The 20,897-nt window shown below is 41.7% G+C and overlaps 1 protein-coding gene across 2 annotated transcripts in view; it reads right to left on the bottom strand.

The window, feature by feature from the left end:
- LOC102683404 (tumor necrosis factor receptor superfamily member 16) overlaps positions 1-7,535 on the bottom strand; it is a 60,006-nt gene extending 52,471 nt beyond the window's left edge. The window contains exon 1 of one of the 2 annotated variants that reach the window (XM_069185660.1): positions 7,194-7,535. In XM_069185660.1, the coding sequence (XP_069041761.1) occupies positions 7,194-7,229 (36 nt within the window). In that variant the 5' untranslated portion in view covers positions 7,230-7,535. The remainder of the gene's footprint in view (positions 1-7,193) is intronic. The other variant, XM_015362065.2, reaches the window with a different exon arrangement.
- Between the last annotated feature and the right edge of the window lie 13,362 nt (positions 7,536-20,897).

Genomic DNA, 20,897 nt, shown 5'->3' with positions numbered 1-20,897 from the left:
TTTTTATTTAGAAAAAGGCTCCAAAAACCACCTGAAATGGCTCAGACATCAGCACACACTGCATGTAGATATATCTGAACAAGTAATAGGTTTATTCCATGCTGAAAAAAAAAGAAGAGAGAAAAAACACAAAGTTTCGGCCGTGGAGCCTTCTTCAGGTGTGTAGATATATCTGTATATATAATATATATATATATTATATATATCATATAGATATTTTCTATAAAGCAGAGAGCAGTTTGGCAGCTTTTCAGAGCAAGTCTTTTGTTCTGGGCTTTGCTTATTCTCCCTTATGTTATTTTATCAATGCTGGTTGGCCTCAGGTTAGTGTTCCTGTTAACGTTAATTCATAATGTTAGATATTTTTATCTGTGTTATTTCAGACCAACACAGTTCAAATGGGTTTTTCACTATGGCCAGCAATACTAGGGAACGCTGAGTTAAAATATGTCCAGAATCCAGAAGGCCAAAAAGTACTAAATTATTAATTTATAAATTAATTTATTTTCTTATTACACTGTACCACATGAATTGAAGATCTATCTCACTATTTATATTGGTATTCTTTCAGACACATTGGAACACCATTAAGCTATCAGAAAAACATTCATCAAGTTTCTCCATCCATTCTTGAAAAGCAAAAAGTAAACTTCTAAACAGAATTGTATTCACACACATAGTATTCAAAATTCTTTATTAATTCAACAATCTAAAAGACTTGTGACGCTTGCCAAATTTTTGTGTCTTGTTCTCATTAGGGGAAATATCAGGTATGGATTTGGTGTCAAACTTTTGTGACTATGATCCAGTGTGTTTTTAAATTCTGCCTTTTGGTTTCAAAGTTAAAGAAAATGATCAGCATGATCAAAATGGACATGGTGGTTTTAGATTGCTTTGTCCTTCTTTTCTTGAGCCCTCCGAAGGTACTGCTACTGTACGTAATGCTCCGTGCCTTGCAGAGTCCAGATTGCATTAGCCCACGTGAATGTTCAATGACTAAAGAAAGCTCCACCGCTGTTTGCAGATTGCAGAGGGACTGGTATCCATCATGCAGACATCAATGTCCCTAAACTCACCTTGCACTGTCCAATTAAAAATTATTGGAAAGCAGAAACTAAGAACAGAAAATGTAATAGAAACAAAATGCAAACAATAGGCTCTACTGCTTTCTTCAAAATATAAAGACACTAATTTGAGACGTGTTTAGGATGAGGCTGTCCTATAAAGGGGTACGATCTTTGAAAATGAAAGTGTTGCCTGATGGTGTGCAGAGAGCTGTGGACCTCGACCTTTGGCTGCGCAGTATTTGGTATCGGTACCTGTGCAGCAGTGTGAGCTGTAGGATAGCCAGTAAAGCCCATTAAAACACAGATGTTGGCTGTGCTTCACACTCCTCACCCACCTCAAGACGCTCAACCCTTTCCCGCCCACTGTCAGCCGAGCTACCTTTCCACAGGAGGAATTCTGGCCTCGCCAGCTGTTAGCCTTGTCTCGACACCGAACTCGGTCTGCTTCTGAAGGCTGAGCTGTCCTTCAGGATCACTCCCACACCCACATACTCACCACCTTCCCTTCATTCTGCTTCACTCATGACAGAATTGCTGTTCCCTCTTTGGAGGAGGTGCTGCTCCACATTCACCACCATTCACCTCCAGCATCTCAAACACAGCTGAGGAAATACTAAGCAAGCCAAATCACCAGGGAGAAGAACGTCAGAGGTGGGAATGCATCGTGTCTGAGCTGATGGGGTTCATCCAAGTCTAAAGGGACAGGGAGGGGGAACCCCAGCTGCAGGAAGGAAATGTGACCCTTAAAATGGATTCCTATTTTATTTACGGATCCATAGCAGAGAAGAGTCAAGATCCCACAAACCCAGAGGACATCTTCAATCTGAGCAGGACCCAGAGGCATGTGCTTCTCCACACATTTCTGTTGGGGTCTGCGATCTCTGAAGTCTTCCCTGTGTTCTCAAGGAACGAATATGTTTAACTTCCTGACCCTAGCTGTCAGCCATGGCTTGGCTCTCTGAAAATCATCAGCACTTAATGGGCCCTTTTTTACCATTTGGAAGATCACATAATGGACACATCTGCACAACACACCCACTCGCTCAACCCCTCTCCCCCAGCAGCATCTCTCTCTCTGGAGTGCTTGTAAGTGCTTCACAAATTGTGGCTTTAGATCTTGCTTCAGGCTAAACAGTGAATAGGGGTCTTTAAGATTCTAATGATTATATTCCAAAGCCATTGTAGACTAAGGCTAAATCTGTAGCCTGACTTTGATATCCTGGGTTTTCCCCAGCTTGTTTGTAACCCAGTGTGTGTCATTGTGGCTAGCACTTTATTTTGGTTCGCTGATCACTTTAATGTTGTAATATCAGGAAGAAGAGAACTGAAATGTCATTTGGTGAGCTGTTCACACAGACAACCATTATTTCTGCAGAGAACTAGTACAGATTCCGCATAGATTTATGCTTTATATTGATTAAAGAACACAAACAGTGCTTTCCTTATATTTCAGCAGTGAGCAAGTGATCCCTTTTGTGGGCTCACCAATCGATCTTCTCTGGTTCATATTCAATATCCCTGAGTAAACTGAATTCATTATCCAAATTTCAGATTTGCAAGGAAAAGGGAAAAGCTTTGATCCAGTAAAATGAAAAGCACCTGGCACTGAATTTTGCACCAGTCCAAATGCGTTGTCTCTGGTCTCACGTGTTAACCAAAAGGGAAACAATTGGGAGAAAAAAAAAGATCTGCTTTGTTTTAAACAAAGCTCCATGTGCACCATACATACCATCTGCAAATGTTTACAGTGTTAGTGTATCTTTGTCAGTCCCAGTAAACATTTTAATGGATTTTTGCAGTACATTAAAGAAATATCAAAGTCTAACCCAAGGACCAAAGTTTAGTTTACAGAACAGGATCCATTTAGAAAAGCATGTATGAGCACAGACAAATTTTACAAGTACTTCTGCATGAATTGCAAATACTTTGTTCTAGATTTTCCTGACATTTCTCCTAAAAAGCCTCCTAAGCTGTGTAGAAGGAATCAGATGGATGAAACCATTTTTTTACCATATCAGTAGCATGGTGGGTGACACACTTGTACACAGTTAGCACAGTGAATGACAGAGTATGTCCAGATTCCTTCCACAGTAAACCCACTACCGATGGAAGAGAAGTACAGTAGTATCTAACACAATAGGGAACGTTAAATGTAGTGTAAACAAACACCTCCATCCAGTCTTATCTATTACTAATAAAAGTTAGTTTCAAATTTCTTCTTCTTTTCAAATCAACACACAGGAAAAAATCTTACAATGTTTTATGTCCTTTTTTGTGCCGCCACATGATTCAAGACAAATTGATTGGATAGCCTCACTTAAAACGAAACTGACACCACTTGACTTGTCAATTAAACAGATTGATCGAAGATTAACCAAGTAGAGAAACCAGAAACTTAACACCATGCACTTATCCAGTATTCGTATGCATAAATTCAATAGAGTGGCTGAAGATGGAAAAGTGAAAGATGACACATCACCAAAGGCTCCATGTAAAGAGACAGATTTCACTGAAGCACTGACGTGGACAAATTTGTGGATTTCTAATTCTTTAATGATCTGATCTGGCCCTTCTCTTACCAGGGATATTATCGTCACCTTTTCAACAATAGAAAATAATTATTACTGCCCTTAGCATCTAACAACAGAGTGACAAGACTCATTAATTGCTTATATATACAAAAACTGCACAGTGTTGATTACAAAGAGCTCGAAACAAAAAAGGTTGGTTTCTATCGGCAACTTACTCAGACTCTCACAGCTTCATAATTCATCCTTGGAACCTGTCCATAACTTGAAATACAGTACTATAGTGTGTTGTCAATCCACACCTATCTTTAATACCTTCATTGACAAGTTACAACACTCAGCTGCAGATTCAGAGTGTCATGGCCATACCAGAGTTACACGTCTGTGTGGGTTTGCAAGACAGGTTCTCCTGCACTTCTGAATTCAGTTACTCCAATGTTGTCTTTATTATTTGTTTTCTTCTGTTATGCACCTACGGGACCCCTCAATACTGCAGGCACAATTGTTGGGTTGACATTCTTCAGTTATAAGACTGTGGCACTGGGCACAGCGTATCTAGTTCTTAAATTTGATTCCTCAGGTAACTCCTCCAGTTCCCCGCTTCATAATTATGCCATTTAGCTCACAGTGACATCAAAGACCCCTGGTCTCTTGTAGAGACTATGACAGACCAGACCCAAGTATTCAAAATCCTCTAAAGGCTTTGGTAAGTCACCTAATCGTCTTCTGCAGAATTGGCAGTGAAACAGATGTGAACTGACTCTCATGGAAGCTTTGGAGAAGTGTATTTAAAACTTAGGAAAGGAGATATTTTTACCAAAGGGCTATGGGAGTCTGGAACAAGCTACCCAGTCATTATTGAAGCAAATGTCTTGGCTTCTTTCAAGAATCAACTGGATAAGATGGAATCAAACCGCTACCTACTATACAACCAAACTAGTTGAATCACAAGCTCCTCACATGCATTTTTATAGCTTTATATTTCAGTTACATTAAATTAAATTAAAATGTCCCAACCCTATTCAATTTATCATAATACCTCGAAAAGCTATTGCTTGTGTTTCAATATTTGGGTATATATGTCTTGTAGTTATGAGGATAGCCTCTACTATACTGCTGATAAAGCACTGCGATATATAAATTGAAAAAAATGAGTTGTCTCGCATGTGTTAAAATCAAAATCAGGAAAGAAAATGTAGCATGAGCACGTAAGCAGCTTCGTAGGAACCGAATACATTTTGTATTTATTTAACAAAAGACACATTTGACCGTTTAATTTTGGTTAATCCATCCGGATTGAAATTGTTGCGGATTTATCTCGTCTCGAATGGTATTCTAAGACCTTATTAGCCGGAGGGTACTTTCTCTCCCGAAACCATCAGATCCTTACATCTGCTTTATTGGTTGTTTGTTTCGCAGATAATACGCAACACGTCAGAAATGTCTAATGTTCAAACTGAAGACTTAAGGAATGGCACAATCACGCCTGCGATGACACTGATCCTTTAATCTTTACAAAAGGGAGCTACTGTACTTGTTAGTAATCTACAGGAATCTCTCCTGTATCCCCCTGGCTGTCATCTTCTTTCATAAGTGCGAGGCCATCGCGTTCCCCCTTCTTTTATGCGGTGAAGACACCTTACCTTTACTCTGGGGCAACCTAAGCGTTTCATGGGTGTGTGTGTGGAGGTGGGGTAGAAGAATGAATATAAATGACGTTATCGACCCAATTAGACCTACTGTAATATACTGCATCTAATTGGAAAACTGGGTTTGTTCGATTTAGCCAGGACGCCAATATTAACAGGCTTCCGTGAAGTCTAATCTGAAGAATGCAATATTAATTTCTCTCTACCGGCGACCTTTTTAAACAACGCCACCCTCAGCCAAGTGTGTTGCGCTAAAGGTCACAGTGGAAACTGTTTTCGTGACAGATTTACCAAAAATACTGAGCAACGGTTTGGCATATCTGATCCAGTGTGGGCAGGAGATCATATGAGCGTTTCCTCTACGAGAAATGCAAAAAGAGATTATCTGATCCCTAGCACTCACTCTGTGAAAATGGTACGGTATGTCTCTGCAGGCCGAACTGGTTTTGATTGCTTACAGCCTTTTAAAGCCCTGGAACTGGATAATAATATGTTTCCTCACTTTAAAACTTCGACTTCAAATGAGTTACCTGTCTGATGGAAGACTCAAACTCGTTTTCTAGTTGACCTCTGACAAGTGGTGTCAGAACAAACAATTGACTACTGCAGGATAATATATTGTGGTTTACCTTTACGATCAGTTCTGCAACCCTGTAATAAATATACACCTTTATTCGTGTGGGTACAGTCAATGGATAGCATGCGCTATCAGTTTCTTTTAATCTCAGAGAAAACTTAAAACCTCATCACGTCTCAGAGCGTCCTGGGTTGTACAACGCCATTGGGGTTATAATATTGATTACAAAACGAGACAAATGTCTTACAGTTTTTAAGAGTTCACTATAATACAAGCTTGGTTTCCAGCTATCCAGTTTTTCAGCACACTTTTAACGAGGCCACATAATTTTCTGACAACCACTCAACGTGCGACAATATGTATCATCATAAATGATGCCTCTGCAAATGCTCTGATTGCGGAGAAAAGCTGCAAGTTGTCTGAAAAGGCATAAGGCATAACGAGGGTCTCCATGGGAGAGCTGGCGGGTCTGAAGCTGAGCCCCAGCACGGGTTCCGAGCGACGCGCTCAACACGAAGCAGCGTGGCCAGGCAAGCAGGCAGCGCTGTGTATTTGTGGTCTATTCAGGGAGACTAATTGTCTTTGGTAGCAGGCAGCCAACCAGATGATTTCGTTTCTAAGTGGAGGCTTCACTTAAGGTTAGCCCCACACATTAGCGCTGCGCTGTAAAGAGCTGCCCTAAAAGCCGCTGGTTACTTTGCTTACAGTTTAATGCGATTTAAATAATTCAGAGACGTGCATGAGGCAGCTCCGCTCAGAAACAGCGGTGCACAGCTGTACAGTGTATTGCTTCAGACTATACCGCAAAACAATCTTCGTTATTATTTTTAGCATTGTTATCCTCGTACTGGAGATGTACCAATCTAAAACATCCCAACAGATGTTCCCCACTTCAGACAACTGTGCCTCATTCTGCCGCGGTGCGTTGAGGTTTTACCGATTCATCCCGTTTAGAAAAGCATGCCTCGACACAGCGAAAAACGGAAATAACAAACTCGCACGCCCATTTAAACATTTTCTCACCTGTTGTGTGGGAGAGCTGACTCAAAACATTGAGGCACCTGCCTGTCAAATTATTCTGGACATAATTGCGAAACATCACCCCGGGCGGTCTGTCGACCCGCAGGGTGCCTGGTGCGAGAAAGAGCGAGTCTTAGTGACTCCCGAAACAGTGCCTGGCTCTTGACATTGCGCTGTCAGTGCACTGGAGCCCGTATCAAAAACAGCCTCTGTCACTGGGCAGGCAGGCACCTCCTGCCGCGGCGCACAGCACACTGGCCCAGTACCTTCGCTAACTAAAGAGGCTCTGCCACTTCCCTGGCGAGCCAACAACCGCTCAGAAACTGCAAGGAAGAAGCAAACGCGCACTCACCGCTCCCAGAAGAACTACCAACATCGCGCTACCCATGATCTTCCCCGGCACGGCTTCAACGGCGGACTTGGTTCTTATTAGCAATAAAATATCAGTATCCTTTTACGAAAAAAAAAAGTTTATTATGAATATATTCGCTGGAATGTGTTCTTTATCGTCCTCCTCTCCCCGGCTTGTCGGTCGATAGCAGTCCTCGGTGATTCCCTTCACATCCCAAGTGCCGGACCTTTGGGAATCTAGCGACAGGCTGGCAGGTAGGAGAGGAGACTCTGCGCGTTTGGGCTGAGACGTGGCCGAGCTCTTGCTTTCATAGCGGCGAGCCGCCTCTCACGGGTTGTGCTTGGGACCAATGCGAGTCACTCCCCCTTTCGCTTGATCTGACAGCACACAAGCAGTTGTCTCCCCTTCTGTTTCGTTCAGTTCCGAGAGCGAGCATCCTACACAGCCGCAGGAAAGAGCCCGGTAATGGATTGGTTAATAATACAATCAAGAATATGCTGGAGTATGACACTTTCTCCGTACAAAAGTAATTGTCTTTTCTGTTTTTGCTTAGTTGTTTTTTTTTAATTGCATTTTTGACGGTCTGTCTCATCTGAGCCGTATGTCAGCTAAGTCTAATTTAAAATATCACTCAGATATAAACTGTTCCAACACCCATGTAATTATGAAGCACACCGAGAATCAGTTTGAAGTCATTGGTTTACAAAATGCACGTAAGTAACGACTACAATGTAATGTTCAGGTACATTCAGAAGTGCACCTTACCGCGAAGAGGTATTTACATCAGAGCGAGAGAGCACGTTGTGTAACCATAAAGCGGATCACAAGGGGGCGACAAACCATGCAAAACACTCGTGCGATTCAGAGGTGGATCTTTGCTGTCATTGCAGTCCAGTTGTTTCAACGCAATTTACGTAAAAGCCGGCAAGATCAGAAAGAACCATGATAAAAAACAGTGCAGCAAAGAAGTGTTTGTTATTCTAAAAAAGCCCCCTTCTCATTTCCACTTCTGATTATGTCCCAAAACTGTCTATAATTCTTCCCTGGTACTCCTGTGGATTTTATATAATTTATACAGTACTGTATATGTATATATTCACTCCCTTCCCATTTTGTTATAAATTTATATATTTATTGACTTCGTCCATAGTATCTTACTTTTGAACTGATTTATCCAGCTTGGAGTGGTCAGCACTGCTGCCCCACTGCACTGGAACTGTAGGTTCAATCTGAGGGGTGCTGTCTTTGTGCAGGTTGTTAGCCCTGTGTTTCTAGGGGTTTCCTACAGCTGCTCCGGTTTCCTCCCACAGTCCAAAGACATACTGGCAGGTTAACTGGCGTCCGTGTGTGCGTGTGTGTAGCTGTGTCACAATACAGGACCCTGTACTTCAGGTTGAGCACCTTGCTCAAGGGACAATTGCAGTGTCTCACCTGGGATGTGAGCGCACAACCTTCTCGTTACAAGCCCAGATCCCTAACCACACCTCTACCACTTGTTGAGCTCCTAAATAATGTTTTGTTCTGAATAACCTCGTTTTACATTCACCTTGAGCCTCATTGTAAAGAAAAGCGCTTTGTTCAGCACCTCTATTGAAACTCTGCCTGTCACCACTACTTACAAACACAGGTTGATGCAACTTGTCAATCAAATTGCTCAACGCAGAGCTACTAGTTTCAGTTTTTGTTGCCTAGAAAACACTTGCGAGACTTTGGCCTCACTGCAAGCGGGCATCAGTTGAGAGGAAAATGCAGGAGAGCAGGAGTATTTAATCTGGGCACCTGGATTCAATTCCCTCTAGCCACTCGCCATTCTGTATTACTCAGGTTAAGAGCACAAGCTGTGAGAGATGACATTACGTTGCTTTGTACCCTGCAGTAATTTAAACACTGAATTTATCCTTCATTAACCCAGATCAGAGCAGGTCAATTTGATTGTTTAAGATTAGCAAGGGCAAAGACTTGCAGTGACAGGGAATCAAGGTTCCCCAAACCTTGTCCTGGGGGACTGCTGTTTCCACTGTCTTTCAGTCCAGCTTGGATGTCCGCAGACAGAATGAGCTCTTTATTGGATTAATATGACCAATAATGAGCTTGTCCCATCTCTTCAGGATTCTGGTGCTTTAAAGAGAAATGAATAACCTCCAGACCCCTGGCTTGAGGAATGCAGCCCATGTTCAATTTCAGCAGCTAACAGCTGAAAAAGGATAAGGGGCCACAAGTGAAAATGTACATGACTGGAAATGGAAGCACTTACTGATGGGAACATCAGGAATCCTGTGATGGTTAGACTTGACTAAAATCTGTATTATAGATGCTTCCAAGGAATGTCAGACATTTTTATTAGTACCAGTCTAGTATCTAATTACCTTCATATGAAATACATGGAAAAGATTCATAGATGAATAGTCCTATGTATCTGCAGAGCTCAATAAAGGACAATGAGTGATATCAAAATAAGTATGCAAAAGATTTTGGCTGCAGCCAATCAGAAACAAAGAGCAGAAGCACACACCCCCTACTGTTCTCCAGCCACACTGCAGAGATACAGGTACACCCCCTCATTTGAAAAGACATGACAAAGCTCCTTTAGCTTTGAGGAAGTCAACCTGAGATCTTTTTCACAAGAGCTCTGATTACAGGGGCCGGCGACCGTGTGTTCTAAAATGTTATTCCATTGATTCCTGCCTGGGTCGATGAGCCCACATCCTACAGCTGCTGAAGGCCTTAATTGATGAGGGTCTTTTAGAGGTCATTAGAGGTCATCTATTCATTTAAGCTTTTTGTGTGAGTCTGAATATCAGGAATGTTTTTACCCTTACATGTGCACATGCACACATGAAATTTTGTATGTTAGGCTGTGTCTACATTCACACAGAAAGGTATGTAATCCGCATGTACACAATTAAGCACAAAGACACATTATCCCACAAAAGAATGCCTCTCTTCTCAGACACAAGAATGAAACTTGTAACATGCAGGTCTCCAAAGGTCACCACAGTGAATACCCTCTACACATAAACTTCGACAGACATTGGATAAGCGCTCTGGGACTAAGACCTCCTTACATGGGTCACTATATACTGTATAAGTTACTGTAACTCAGGTTGTGGTGTAAACTGGGCATCAGATTGCAGATGGCAGTGGTGAGTTTTTGTTTCTTTTTTGGCATGTTGCCTTTTACGTTTACACAATACTGTATCCCAGAGCACAGTTTTGAGTCATTTAAAAATTGGTGTTTTGCTCAAGAATTGCATTCAGTACTGAGAGCAGCAGGTGAGAATTTTAATGTCTAAATGAGAGCCAGCCATGATTGAAAACTGATGTTACCAAGTAAAGATAACAGAAACCCAGAGCCTATCCTGTAAGACCAGAAGCACCAGTCCATCACAGGACAGACACAGATCATACAGAGAAAGTGATTCACTCAGCCAGCCTGTCTTTGGAAGCCAGGCTAAATTGGAGCTTTTGATGAAAACCCATTCAGACTCCAGATAGAAGGAGTCCATTCCAGAACCCAGTCTGTGTCTCAAGAGTTGTGAGGCAGAAGTACAAGCCAGCATGCCAGTACAACACCTAGAAAAGTAAAATTCATCATTCATTTTAACCCTTCACCTCCAGAACGCAATACTTTGCAAATGCAACACAGGGTATGAATCAATAAAGAAACCCTTAGTAATTATTAACATATTTGATGGGGTTCCCATAAAAAATACTAAAAAAGACACCTGTTTTGCAAATTGGCCGTACTTGTCCCATTATTTCAAAGTGTTGTTTCAGCATGATATACCATAGTATCCCTTTGCCACAGTAGTAAAAAAAAACTTAAATATTTGCTTTTGCACAGAAAATGTCCCTCTTGTTGTGTGTATCTTACACCTTAGAACAGTGAAAGTTTTCTGTTCTAAATGCAAAGAACAAAAGCAGTTTGCTTAGCATTTACAGTGTACTGGCTTGGAGTGGTATGGAGTAACTAAATTAGATCTTTGAATTCAAACAGCAATAATACAACATGACTAATGATGATCATTAGTTTGATCTGAGTAATTATTTGCTTTAAATTAACCAATGCTCAGCTCCAGTGTTTTCCACATATAATTTTCAATTCCATGCCGATGTGCTGTCAGATCAATGATAAAGCAATCTGTAATGATCTAGCCCTGACGACACAGAGGTACTGCTGCACTCGGTATATTAAGGATTAACAGTAGTAATAATGAGAAATGACTGGTGTCCAAATGCCAGCAAGTACAGTATGGTTTCCCACCTACTGCACAAATTTATACTTTACCTCAAAGAGATCAATGTTAATGGAATCTAACTCTCTGAGATGACGAGCCTCTGATGACAAAAATCCCGGGCTTGCACATTCCTAACTGTAGCTGAGCACATACAGTACCTGTCATATTGATTGACTGCCTCTCCTGCTGCATTAGACAAACTGGCATTTTCAGAAGTTACATTGAACCTAATCACATTAATTCACTATGACCTATCACAGGAAAACTGGGAAGATTCCTGCTGCAAAACAGTTGGATCAGTTTAAGGTTTTACCAGGTATGGGACAAATTGGACAAATTGTCTTTCGTAATAAAAATAATAATTTCTTTAATAATGATGCAAATCTACCCTGAAGATGGTTAGAATTACCCAGTACCCAATTATCCAATACCCTTTTAAATGTCTTGAGAAATGGAAATGCATTGCAATCTGATTCCTTTCTTGCTCTCAAGTGCTCTGGTTTGTGCTGACATTGCTGTGGATAATTGATTAACTTAGTACTTTCATCCCTAGGGATCCCACACAGTGCTTTCCCCACTGAAGTGCAGCCCCCATCTGAGAGATTAGTGCCAGCCATTCTGCACCAGCAGCCCCACAGCAGTGTTCTTACACCGGCTGAAGTAAGGGAATCATTGGGGAGATCAGAGTGTGGAAGCCCAGAGTGGAAGCTAAGCCATTACTGTCATGGGAGCCGGTCCTGACTCCCGTAAAGAGCGTTGTTTAGGACCCTGTGCGGATGGTATAATCCGGAAGTGACGGGAGAAGGACAACAGGGAAAACACAGCTGGAATAGGATGGCATGACAGGCAGGAGGGCAGTGACGGCAGAGATCCGGTGCTCGGGGGGGTGGGGAGAAGGCGTACATGTCCGAAACGGTCCAGAGGGTAAATCAGGGCAGAGTCCAAAATCCAATAGCTGGGAGGTCCATCCGAGACAAAGACGAGGAACAGGGAACTAGGAACCAGGAATACAGAAGTTAAAATCACAACGGAGCCAGGCGGGCCGAGCCCCTGACTCAGACGGTCAGGATGCCGGGGTGAAGTCTATGCCGTCGGGGGTCTCCTGGGCTCTCTTTCCGGGCGTCCATCTCCCAGTGCTGAGGCCAGAGCTTCGGAGGCACAGGGTTTAAATAATACAGGGAAAACCAGGGACAGGTGTACGTAATACAACTAAAATACAAAAAGGTCGGAGCGCCCTCTAGAGGAGGGATGACAATCGTGACAATGACGCCCCTACCTAGTTGTACAGCTGGGCATTTTACTGACACAATTTTAATGAGGGTTACACCGGGGCTGCTAAAACTCTCCAATCTGTAACCATCAAGTTCTTCTGACAGGCCACAGTAGGGGTTCAATAAACTGTTAAGCTGCACCCCCCCCTTTCCAGCTAGATTTCATCTGGAGAAATTTGTAATAAAACTAGGAGCCGTCTGCATGGGAGGTCAGGTGAAAAGTGAATGCATTAATATTTTATTGGCCTGCAGCAATGGTCTCTTTTGCACTCTTTACAGTTACTCCAGAAATTTGAGAAGAGGTTTATTAAAATGTTTTTTGTGTTAGGAAAAGCAATGTTTGGCTCACCGAGTGAGTGGGAGGGTGTGTGTCTGAGGGAGCTGCTTCACTTTGTGACACCTACATCACAGTGTTACCATGGGGCCTCTTTCCGAAATGGTCAAGTCAAGTTGATACTCATGGCTCAAGTTCCAGGCCAGCATTAACCATGTTACCCTTAAATTGACACCATAACCTTGCTGTGCAAAACCTCACTGAGCAAATCAGATTATTTCTCCTATTTGTCAAGGTATAGTGTGCCTGAGCTTTGACTCATTTTCTGTAGTGTGGAGCACAGGCTTCGGGCTTTCTGTTTCACTTTAGAGGGATTAAGTTCAGGAGGTGCACTGTACATGGCTGAATACCAACTCAGTAGGGTGTGAGCTGTTGGAGAAACATCCCTGTCCATTTTACCAGTGGAGATCACAGTGCCAGCTTTTCCCAGCAGGTTTCCAGCCGAAGTCTCAGAAATGGATGATGTAAATATATCTTCCATCTCCTGCATTGATCACGGTGAATATTTTTATTCAGATATGAACTTAATTTAACTACATTAATATATTAGCAAATGTTAAATATTTAATAATTAATATTTCATGGTTTGGGGCTTTCCCACATCTGAGAGGTATTTATTCCTTAATTCCTAGGTCATTCCCTGGCTTTCACTGCTTTGAGTCTGGGCTATGTCATTAAACATCTGTGATCTGGATTCTCCAATCATCAGTTCATAACTGGCCAGTCCCAGCAGATGGGACTGGAGGGTTAAATTAGTGAAGGTTTCCCTGGGGTTTTCACTCAGTAGTAATCCATAGAATTGGGCTGTGTTGCACATGAGACATGCATCACTCCAGCAATGAGAGCTGACTTCTGTGAGGTACAGTACCATGGGCTTGATGCAAATATTCAAATTCTGGGATGGGATTGAAAAGCTCACCTTTTGGACTTCTTCAGAATTAACAGTGAAATCTGAAACAGAGGACAGAGGACACAGGTAAAAACTATGCAGTGTAGAAGCACCTTTAAAACCATGAACAAAAGGTCTCATGCAAAGGGTTGTGGGAGTTTAGAATAAGCTACCCAGCCATATTGTTGAAGCTGATGCCCCAGTTGAATGACCAGATGAACACTTCCTAGTGTTTGGATCAATTAACTACCGACTACCAGACAGGCCAGATGAGCCAACTGGCCTTCTCTTGCTTGTTACTATCTGTGCAGTACTATACAGTATGTCAAAAGGCCAAGTGGTTCAGTAGTGATGAACGAGTTACAGCTGCAAACAGAGCTGATTCTGAATTAGGAGAACTCTGAACTATATCTCACATTTTGCCTTCAGATTTTCGGAATCTCCTCAGCAGATCTGTCTTTAAACTGTTGTGTCTCCTGCTGTCATTTTCATGTCCTGGCATTAGAGGCCTGGTGACTGTCTGAAAATGTGATGGTAAAGGCCTTTGCCCGCAACGTTTTAAAGAATCTTTCTAAAAGTCTTTTCCGAAACCCAAAACATTATGAACGCTGGCTTACATACTATTTCCTTTCATTACGTTTCTAAAAGGGAAGTCTGAGATTGTTTTGACTTTTTTTAAGATGAGAAGCCTACAGTTGCTGGGATGTCTGGTTTAGTTTAGGGTTATTAATGAAATCAATGTGTTGAGCACTTTTAGCACTTGAAAAGCTGCACCCAGATATGTGTTTTATACTGTACTAGACATCTCTAGTGTCTGAGTTTTCAATGGGAATGGAATATGTTCAGAGAATCACAATAGACAATTTCAGCATTTTTGCCCCCTTTGTGTTTCCCAAACTGTATCACCATGCTGTATTCTGGTTTTGCTCCAATATAAGATGAAAATAATGTGATTTAACATACTACACATCTATAGGGTTAGCAAGAAAAACAATATCAAATATATTGGTATAGAAAATGTGATATTATCATGGTCTGGCATATTGAAGCACAGTGAAAGCCTTGATAAACAATAATACTGTTCTCTCCTGCTGTTTAACAGAAAAATGAAAGAAAGAGGATTCAGTACACAAATGAGAATAATGGTAAAATGCCAAATAAAACAGACACACTTTCTGAACTCTGTTCAACAACTCATCACTGAGTAGTTCAAAAGACTGTCTACCACAATATTTTTCTTGGGTGATTCTTATGATGGTTATTTCTATTATTTTAAGGCTGTTTCAATAAGTTACTGTAAATAAAACACTTCACACTGTCTAAAACTACCCCAGCAGGTTTGAATCCTTATGGCACGGTAATACCATAGTCTGCTTTATTATGAGCCTGTGAGAGAACTGCAGATATCATTTTAAAGATGCCTGGCCTTGTACCACACTAGACTGGCAAAAGCTTTGCAACCTTTCCTGGACAGTTGGTGCTTGGAGACAGTTCTGGATAACCTACTTCAAAATCCTGTCCAGTAGATGATTTCCAGCCAATGGTGAAGTGCATCAGACAGACAGGCCTGGCAGCTCAGCACAGATTTTACGATGGATCTGATGCTTTGTGTCTGGCGTAACCAGGCACAAAATGGAGCATGCACAAACACATCAATATCTCCTGTTTTCTTCCATTGTACTCTGTAGGGTCAGATGTAAAAGAACAGTGGATATTTTTGCCCCAGGCAGACAGACATTTCGTGGGTAAAGCTAAACAAGTCAGCGGTGTTTGAGATCATTTTAATTTTGCAATGGTCTCTAAAAGTATGAATGTGCAAACACAGACTCTGAGTTTGAGTAGCTGTGAGTTGATGTTGATTTGTATGCAGCTCCCTCTCACCACACATTTTCCACTGTAGCTGATGATGGTTGGTCTTTTAGGGACTCTTAAGATGCCAGTTGTGGTGAATATTCTAAAAGCAAAATGATCTCAAACATCTTATAATACAATTAGTCCTTTAAGTATGTGCTTATATCCAAAGCAGCTGGCAAAAACAAGGTTAGGCCACACAGCCTTCCAGACTCTTTAATGGCTCTTTATAACAATTTCTCTTAATATGATATTTTTATTATTCTATGTAATACGTTTGCTATGGTAAATTACCTCTTACTACTTCAAAAGTATTTGCTGATTTATGTGTATTAAGTTTTTAAACGGAGAGGAGTTGCTAAAACTGCCTTTTATATAGTTGTTGTGTGCCTTATTTTACCTTTTCTTAAAAAATCCTATTGAAACAGCAGTTGATTGTAGTTTGCCAGGTTGAATTAATGAGTTAGAACTTGACTTGGTTTCTGCTAAAATCAGCCAAATGCAAACACTTTCCCCAAAACGAAGGCGTCTGGCCTGGCTTTTGACCTGTAAAATGAACACGTCAGACACAGCAGGCTTGAATCACAGGCCGGTTCCAGCCAGAGCACTAATAATTTAACCCTGAAGGTATCTCAAGCTCTGTTGTAAAACATTACCTCTTAAGCCAATGAATCCCCAGATCTCTGTCACTGTGTCTTTATCAGCCACCGTGTCTTTATTCAGTTACAAGGAGTCTTTTGTAGAAGTGACCCTTGCTTAGCATTTTAAATACAAATCTAAGCTCCATTATGAAAGTGCTTCCTGATACATACACATGGTACTTCTGCACCTTTGCATTGTCCTCCCTGCTCTCCTGTAGGTCTGCTATGTTGTCTCTGTACTCTACAGTAACACAGTGTGCAATTGCCAAGGGAGTCGTGTGTAAGGTTGGGACTCATTCAATCATGAAAGCATGTGAGGTAAAAAAAGCGCAGTAAAGACAAAATAAAATACTAAGAAACAATGTACAGTACAGTACATGTGTAAAGGTGAAATAAAAAAGAGTAAACTGATATAATGGCAAAAACTTGAACTGGGAATAATTCTGAAAACATCTAGGTATGTTGCAACACAGAAACAAAAATGTGAAACATGAATTACTACTATAAATTTATTAAAAAGCTGTTAAAAGGCTTTTCTATGCTTTAGCAGACTGCACTTTGCTTGCTTTGCCCACAGCTTTCCATTCCATTATTTCTCATGCACATATGGGCACATCTCCACCAAGAGCTAGCTGTCCAGGCGATCTGGAGAAGTGCCCTTTTTAAGCTCTCAGCTCACGTGGGGCAACGCCACTGTGATGCTGGTGAAGGCTTGACCCCTTTCTCAGCATGAGGGCAGGAAGATGTGCCATGCTTGCCATGGTGACAGGCTTTTCCCGAAGGCATGGGAGGGCATAAAGTTGACATTTTTCTAATACCCTTAACATTATTGTTTGCTAGGGTTAAGCTTATGCAGCATGATACAACAGCGAGGCTGCACTGCAGTGACAGGAATTTTGTTTAAAGATATCTGTTTAAAAAATTCTGAGTTAATCTTTCCCTTCTTCTGCATTCCTTGGGCATCTCTTGGACTGATTTTGAAAATGTGTGACACTATATTTTTGAGGGTTTTTTTGTACTGAAAGTTCTAGTTTTTTTCTCTGGTACTTGAGAATTACATTACAGTGGGTTTGTAAACTGGGATCCAAAATTTCATTTTTTCAAGTTATCAATTAATGACTCATTTATTGTTTTAACAAATCATTAGTTACTAATTGACAGTACCTACTTTGCACAGTGAAGAGGGGGGGATGATTGTGTTTTTATTCATGGGGTAAAAGGAGATTTTTGTTCACAGAGACCTGTTGCTTATTGCATTGCCAAGGCTGGTGCGGGGCTGGGCAACCCATCTGACTATAATTAGCAAACAGCCCACGCTACGGGAGAGCTGCTGATCCATAAAAGCTTATCCACATACACGACATGTTTTATAACATGTTTTATTTCAACAATAACAGCCATTTAAAGCATGAAATAAAACAATACTGAAACAAAAACTTTCTTCAGGTTTTGGTTTTGAGTTCAAGACATCTGTTTTTCTTTTACATTTAACCACCTGATGAGAGAAGCTACAGTACTCTTACAGCAGCTGCTTTAGGAAAATCTCTTTGTAAAAGAAGTGGTCGTTGGAGAGAGGCACAGCAAACCTACTCTGCTTGCAAGAGCATTTGCTTTCCCTCCAGCTAGCCCAGAGAAGCCAGGCTCTGTGAGAGACAGCTGATAGCCTGTAGTATTGCTCTTGGCCTTCTTGACAACAGACTTGCCTGACTTCATTTCAGCTCACTCCTCTCACAGTTCTGTGACTTTCTTGTTTTCACAAGGGCTTAGCTAAATTTGCCTTAACAGAATTCCCTACTCAGTGATCCCTTACAATCATCGCGGAAGCACCCTTTCTCCTCTATAATCCGTGTAGGATTAGAGCAAGATTCACTCCAACCAGTTCTCCCACCCTCCATTGAGAGTGCAATGCTCAGCTGCAGGTTCACTGCTGTGGCAGCAGGTCTTGCCGTCACGGAAAAGTGGTTTGATCTGGAAGACATGAATCGAGACAAGAATGGGCAATTATCTCAGCGTGTGCTTTACCAACGTCCAGCTCCTTCTGAAATGCCTGGCTTGAGACTTTCACAGTCACACAAGTTCCACCTTCAGCCAGGGCCTCAGAACAAAGCTCATAAGGAAACAATATACTGTATGAGTGTTTCTCTAAGATGAAAAGACAAATGGTGTTACTTAAGATGGTGGTAAGAGAATTCAGCATGAAGAGGATCAGATGTTTAATCACTGAAAATGTGAGGGTAGAATTTTTTCTATAAAAAGTTCTGCCTTTTGCCATAAATAGAAATCCATGGTTAAACAATTACTAGGGAATGAAAATGCCTTCATTAAAAGATCCAAGGCATGTTAATCAGTTCAGGAAATATTTATGCAATACCAAACAACACTGGAGTACAATGACAAAACATCTTTAGAACAATGTTAGTTACAGATTGACAGCGCCAATCCACCGTGAAGGGGGGGATGATTGTGTTTTTAAATAAATGTAACTGTTTCAGCCTTTCACCTGGGTAATCGAACAGGGGAGAGACGTCACTGAAATGGCTAAACTGAACACTGTACTAGAGCTGATCAGGAAAGCCTGAAATGTAAAGTTTAAAGCTTTCTGACGGAGTCTGGGGTGTCCAATCCAGGTCCTGGAGGGGGCGCTGTAACTGCAGGCTTTCTAAGTCTCTTTAAAGCAGCAGCAGCTGTCCAGCTGGCAGAAGCTGTTCGTGCTCTGGTTAAGCTAGTAAATATCTGGTTTCGGCCATGGAGCCTTCTTCAGGTGTAGGGTCCAGAGTTGGGCACTCCTGGACTAAATGAATGAATCCTCAGTCCTGGAGAGGGGAAGGCAGAGATCGAGCAAGCTGGCTGTGCAGCTCACTGACGAGTGCAGTTCTGGGGGGTCAGGCAACACATTTCAGAGCGCAACAGAGAGAAGGACGCTGAGTTCAGATAACAATCGGGCATGATGTGAGCTTGCGCAGGGTCCCCACATACTTTTTTATCAAGTGCTGACATGCTTTTCCAGCTGTGTCCTCAGCACAATGCAAGGAATGCGAGCCACTAGGCACATCACAAGGATTGCTCCAATCTCTGTGATTGGAGGTGGAGGAAGACTCCAACAGGCCTGCCCAGGTGAATACTTCTTCTCGGGCGTTCAGCTGATTGTGGCTAGATCATGGTTAACAATTCAATTGCAGTGGTTTCTACTTTTCCTCTTTCTTCCTCCCAAAAAACAAACCTGACTGATGTTTCACAGCATAGCATCATATGTATTCCTGTAATATTTACATATTGTCCCTCCATTCTGATCCACTACAGTACTTTAGTATAACTACAGAGGTATTTTAAAAGTTGAAAATACTGGACGAGGAAATGAAAGCTGTCAGAGAGGGGTTCTGCCCCCATCTGTCCAGGTCAGTGGTACGCTTCTGCCACACTATGTTCTGTGCTTTAAGGATGGTATTTCAGAAGGTTCTCCCTGTTGGTAGCTCAGAGTGTCCACCTTGGCAAACACCACAAAACAGCATTGCATCATGGGAAGAGCAGCACAGAAATGCTACAAGTGGCCTAAAGTTTGTTTTTTTTCAAATGCAGACTTTGTGTCCATTGAGCAGCTCAGCAAACCAGGATCAGGAGTGAAACGAGGAAACGGTTAGTGAGTGTAGTTATCGGCCAGGCTGCTCAGAGAGAGACAAAACAAAGCTTATAAATGATGAGAAGTTTTATGGGCCCTTGTCAGCAGGGGGTGAGAGCAGGCAATGTATCCATTCCACCCTGGGATTCCCTTCTTGCTGAAAAGACTCGTATTAACCCCCTGAACCTTGTCCATGCTACCTGAACCCCAATGAGGGCAAAGTACACGAACACAAACAAGTGTGTGGTAGACTGCAGGGGTCTGGAGTTTGTGAGGCATCACTTATGACAGCAAGGGATTCAGCCAAACAAATAGGGCCATAATTCTCTTTATCTGATGGATTTCATGCTCTTGGAAAAGCTTTGAAGATGGAAACAGCCCTTGAACACAGAACTGTCTCTGTTACAACTGGACACACGTTTTGGTTTTGTAGACCCACACAATTAGATATAAAGACCCTGCCCAGGCAGGATTTCAAAAATCGTGAAGCCTGACATCATATATAAGGAATATACTGTAGGTTATATGATTGTAATTAAAGGACATGTCTGGTTTACTCAAAGAAGTACAAGAGGACACAATATTTGGTATTTGTAACTATAAAAATGAAGAGACCAAGCTTCAAAATCAGAATTACTTGCATCACAAATTTCAGTGCCACCACAATTTCATACTGTTTTCAAATAGCTATCCATTAATTAGGTAAGTAGTGAATTTACCTGCAAAGAAAGTCATTAGCAAAAAGCAAAGCCTTCTAGAATATTGGGACACAGTTATCAGAATTTATGTACAGAAACTTCTAAATACAGTATCTGTTTACCACTATGCCTCAAAGCATGCCCTTGGAAAAACCATATGGACTGG

Source organism: Lepisosteus oculatus, chromosome 28 (genome assembly GCF_040954835.1).
Source record: "Lepisosteus oculatus isolate fLepOcu1 chromosome 28, fLepOcu1.hap2, whole genome shotgun sequence".
NCBI lineage: Eukaryota > Metazoa > Chordata > Actinopteri > Semionotiformes > Lepisosteidae > Lepisosteus > Lepisosteus oculatus.
Note: the sequence above shows the minus strand (reverse complement) of the source record. Positions and strands in the feature narration are given on the sequence as shown.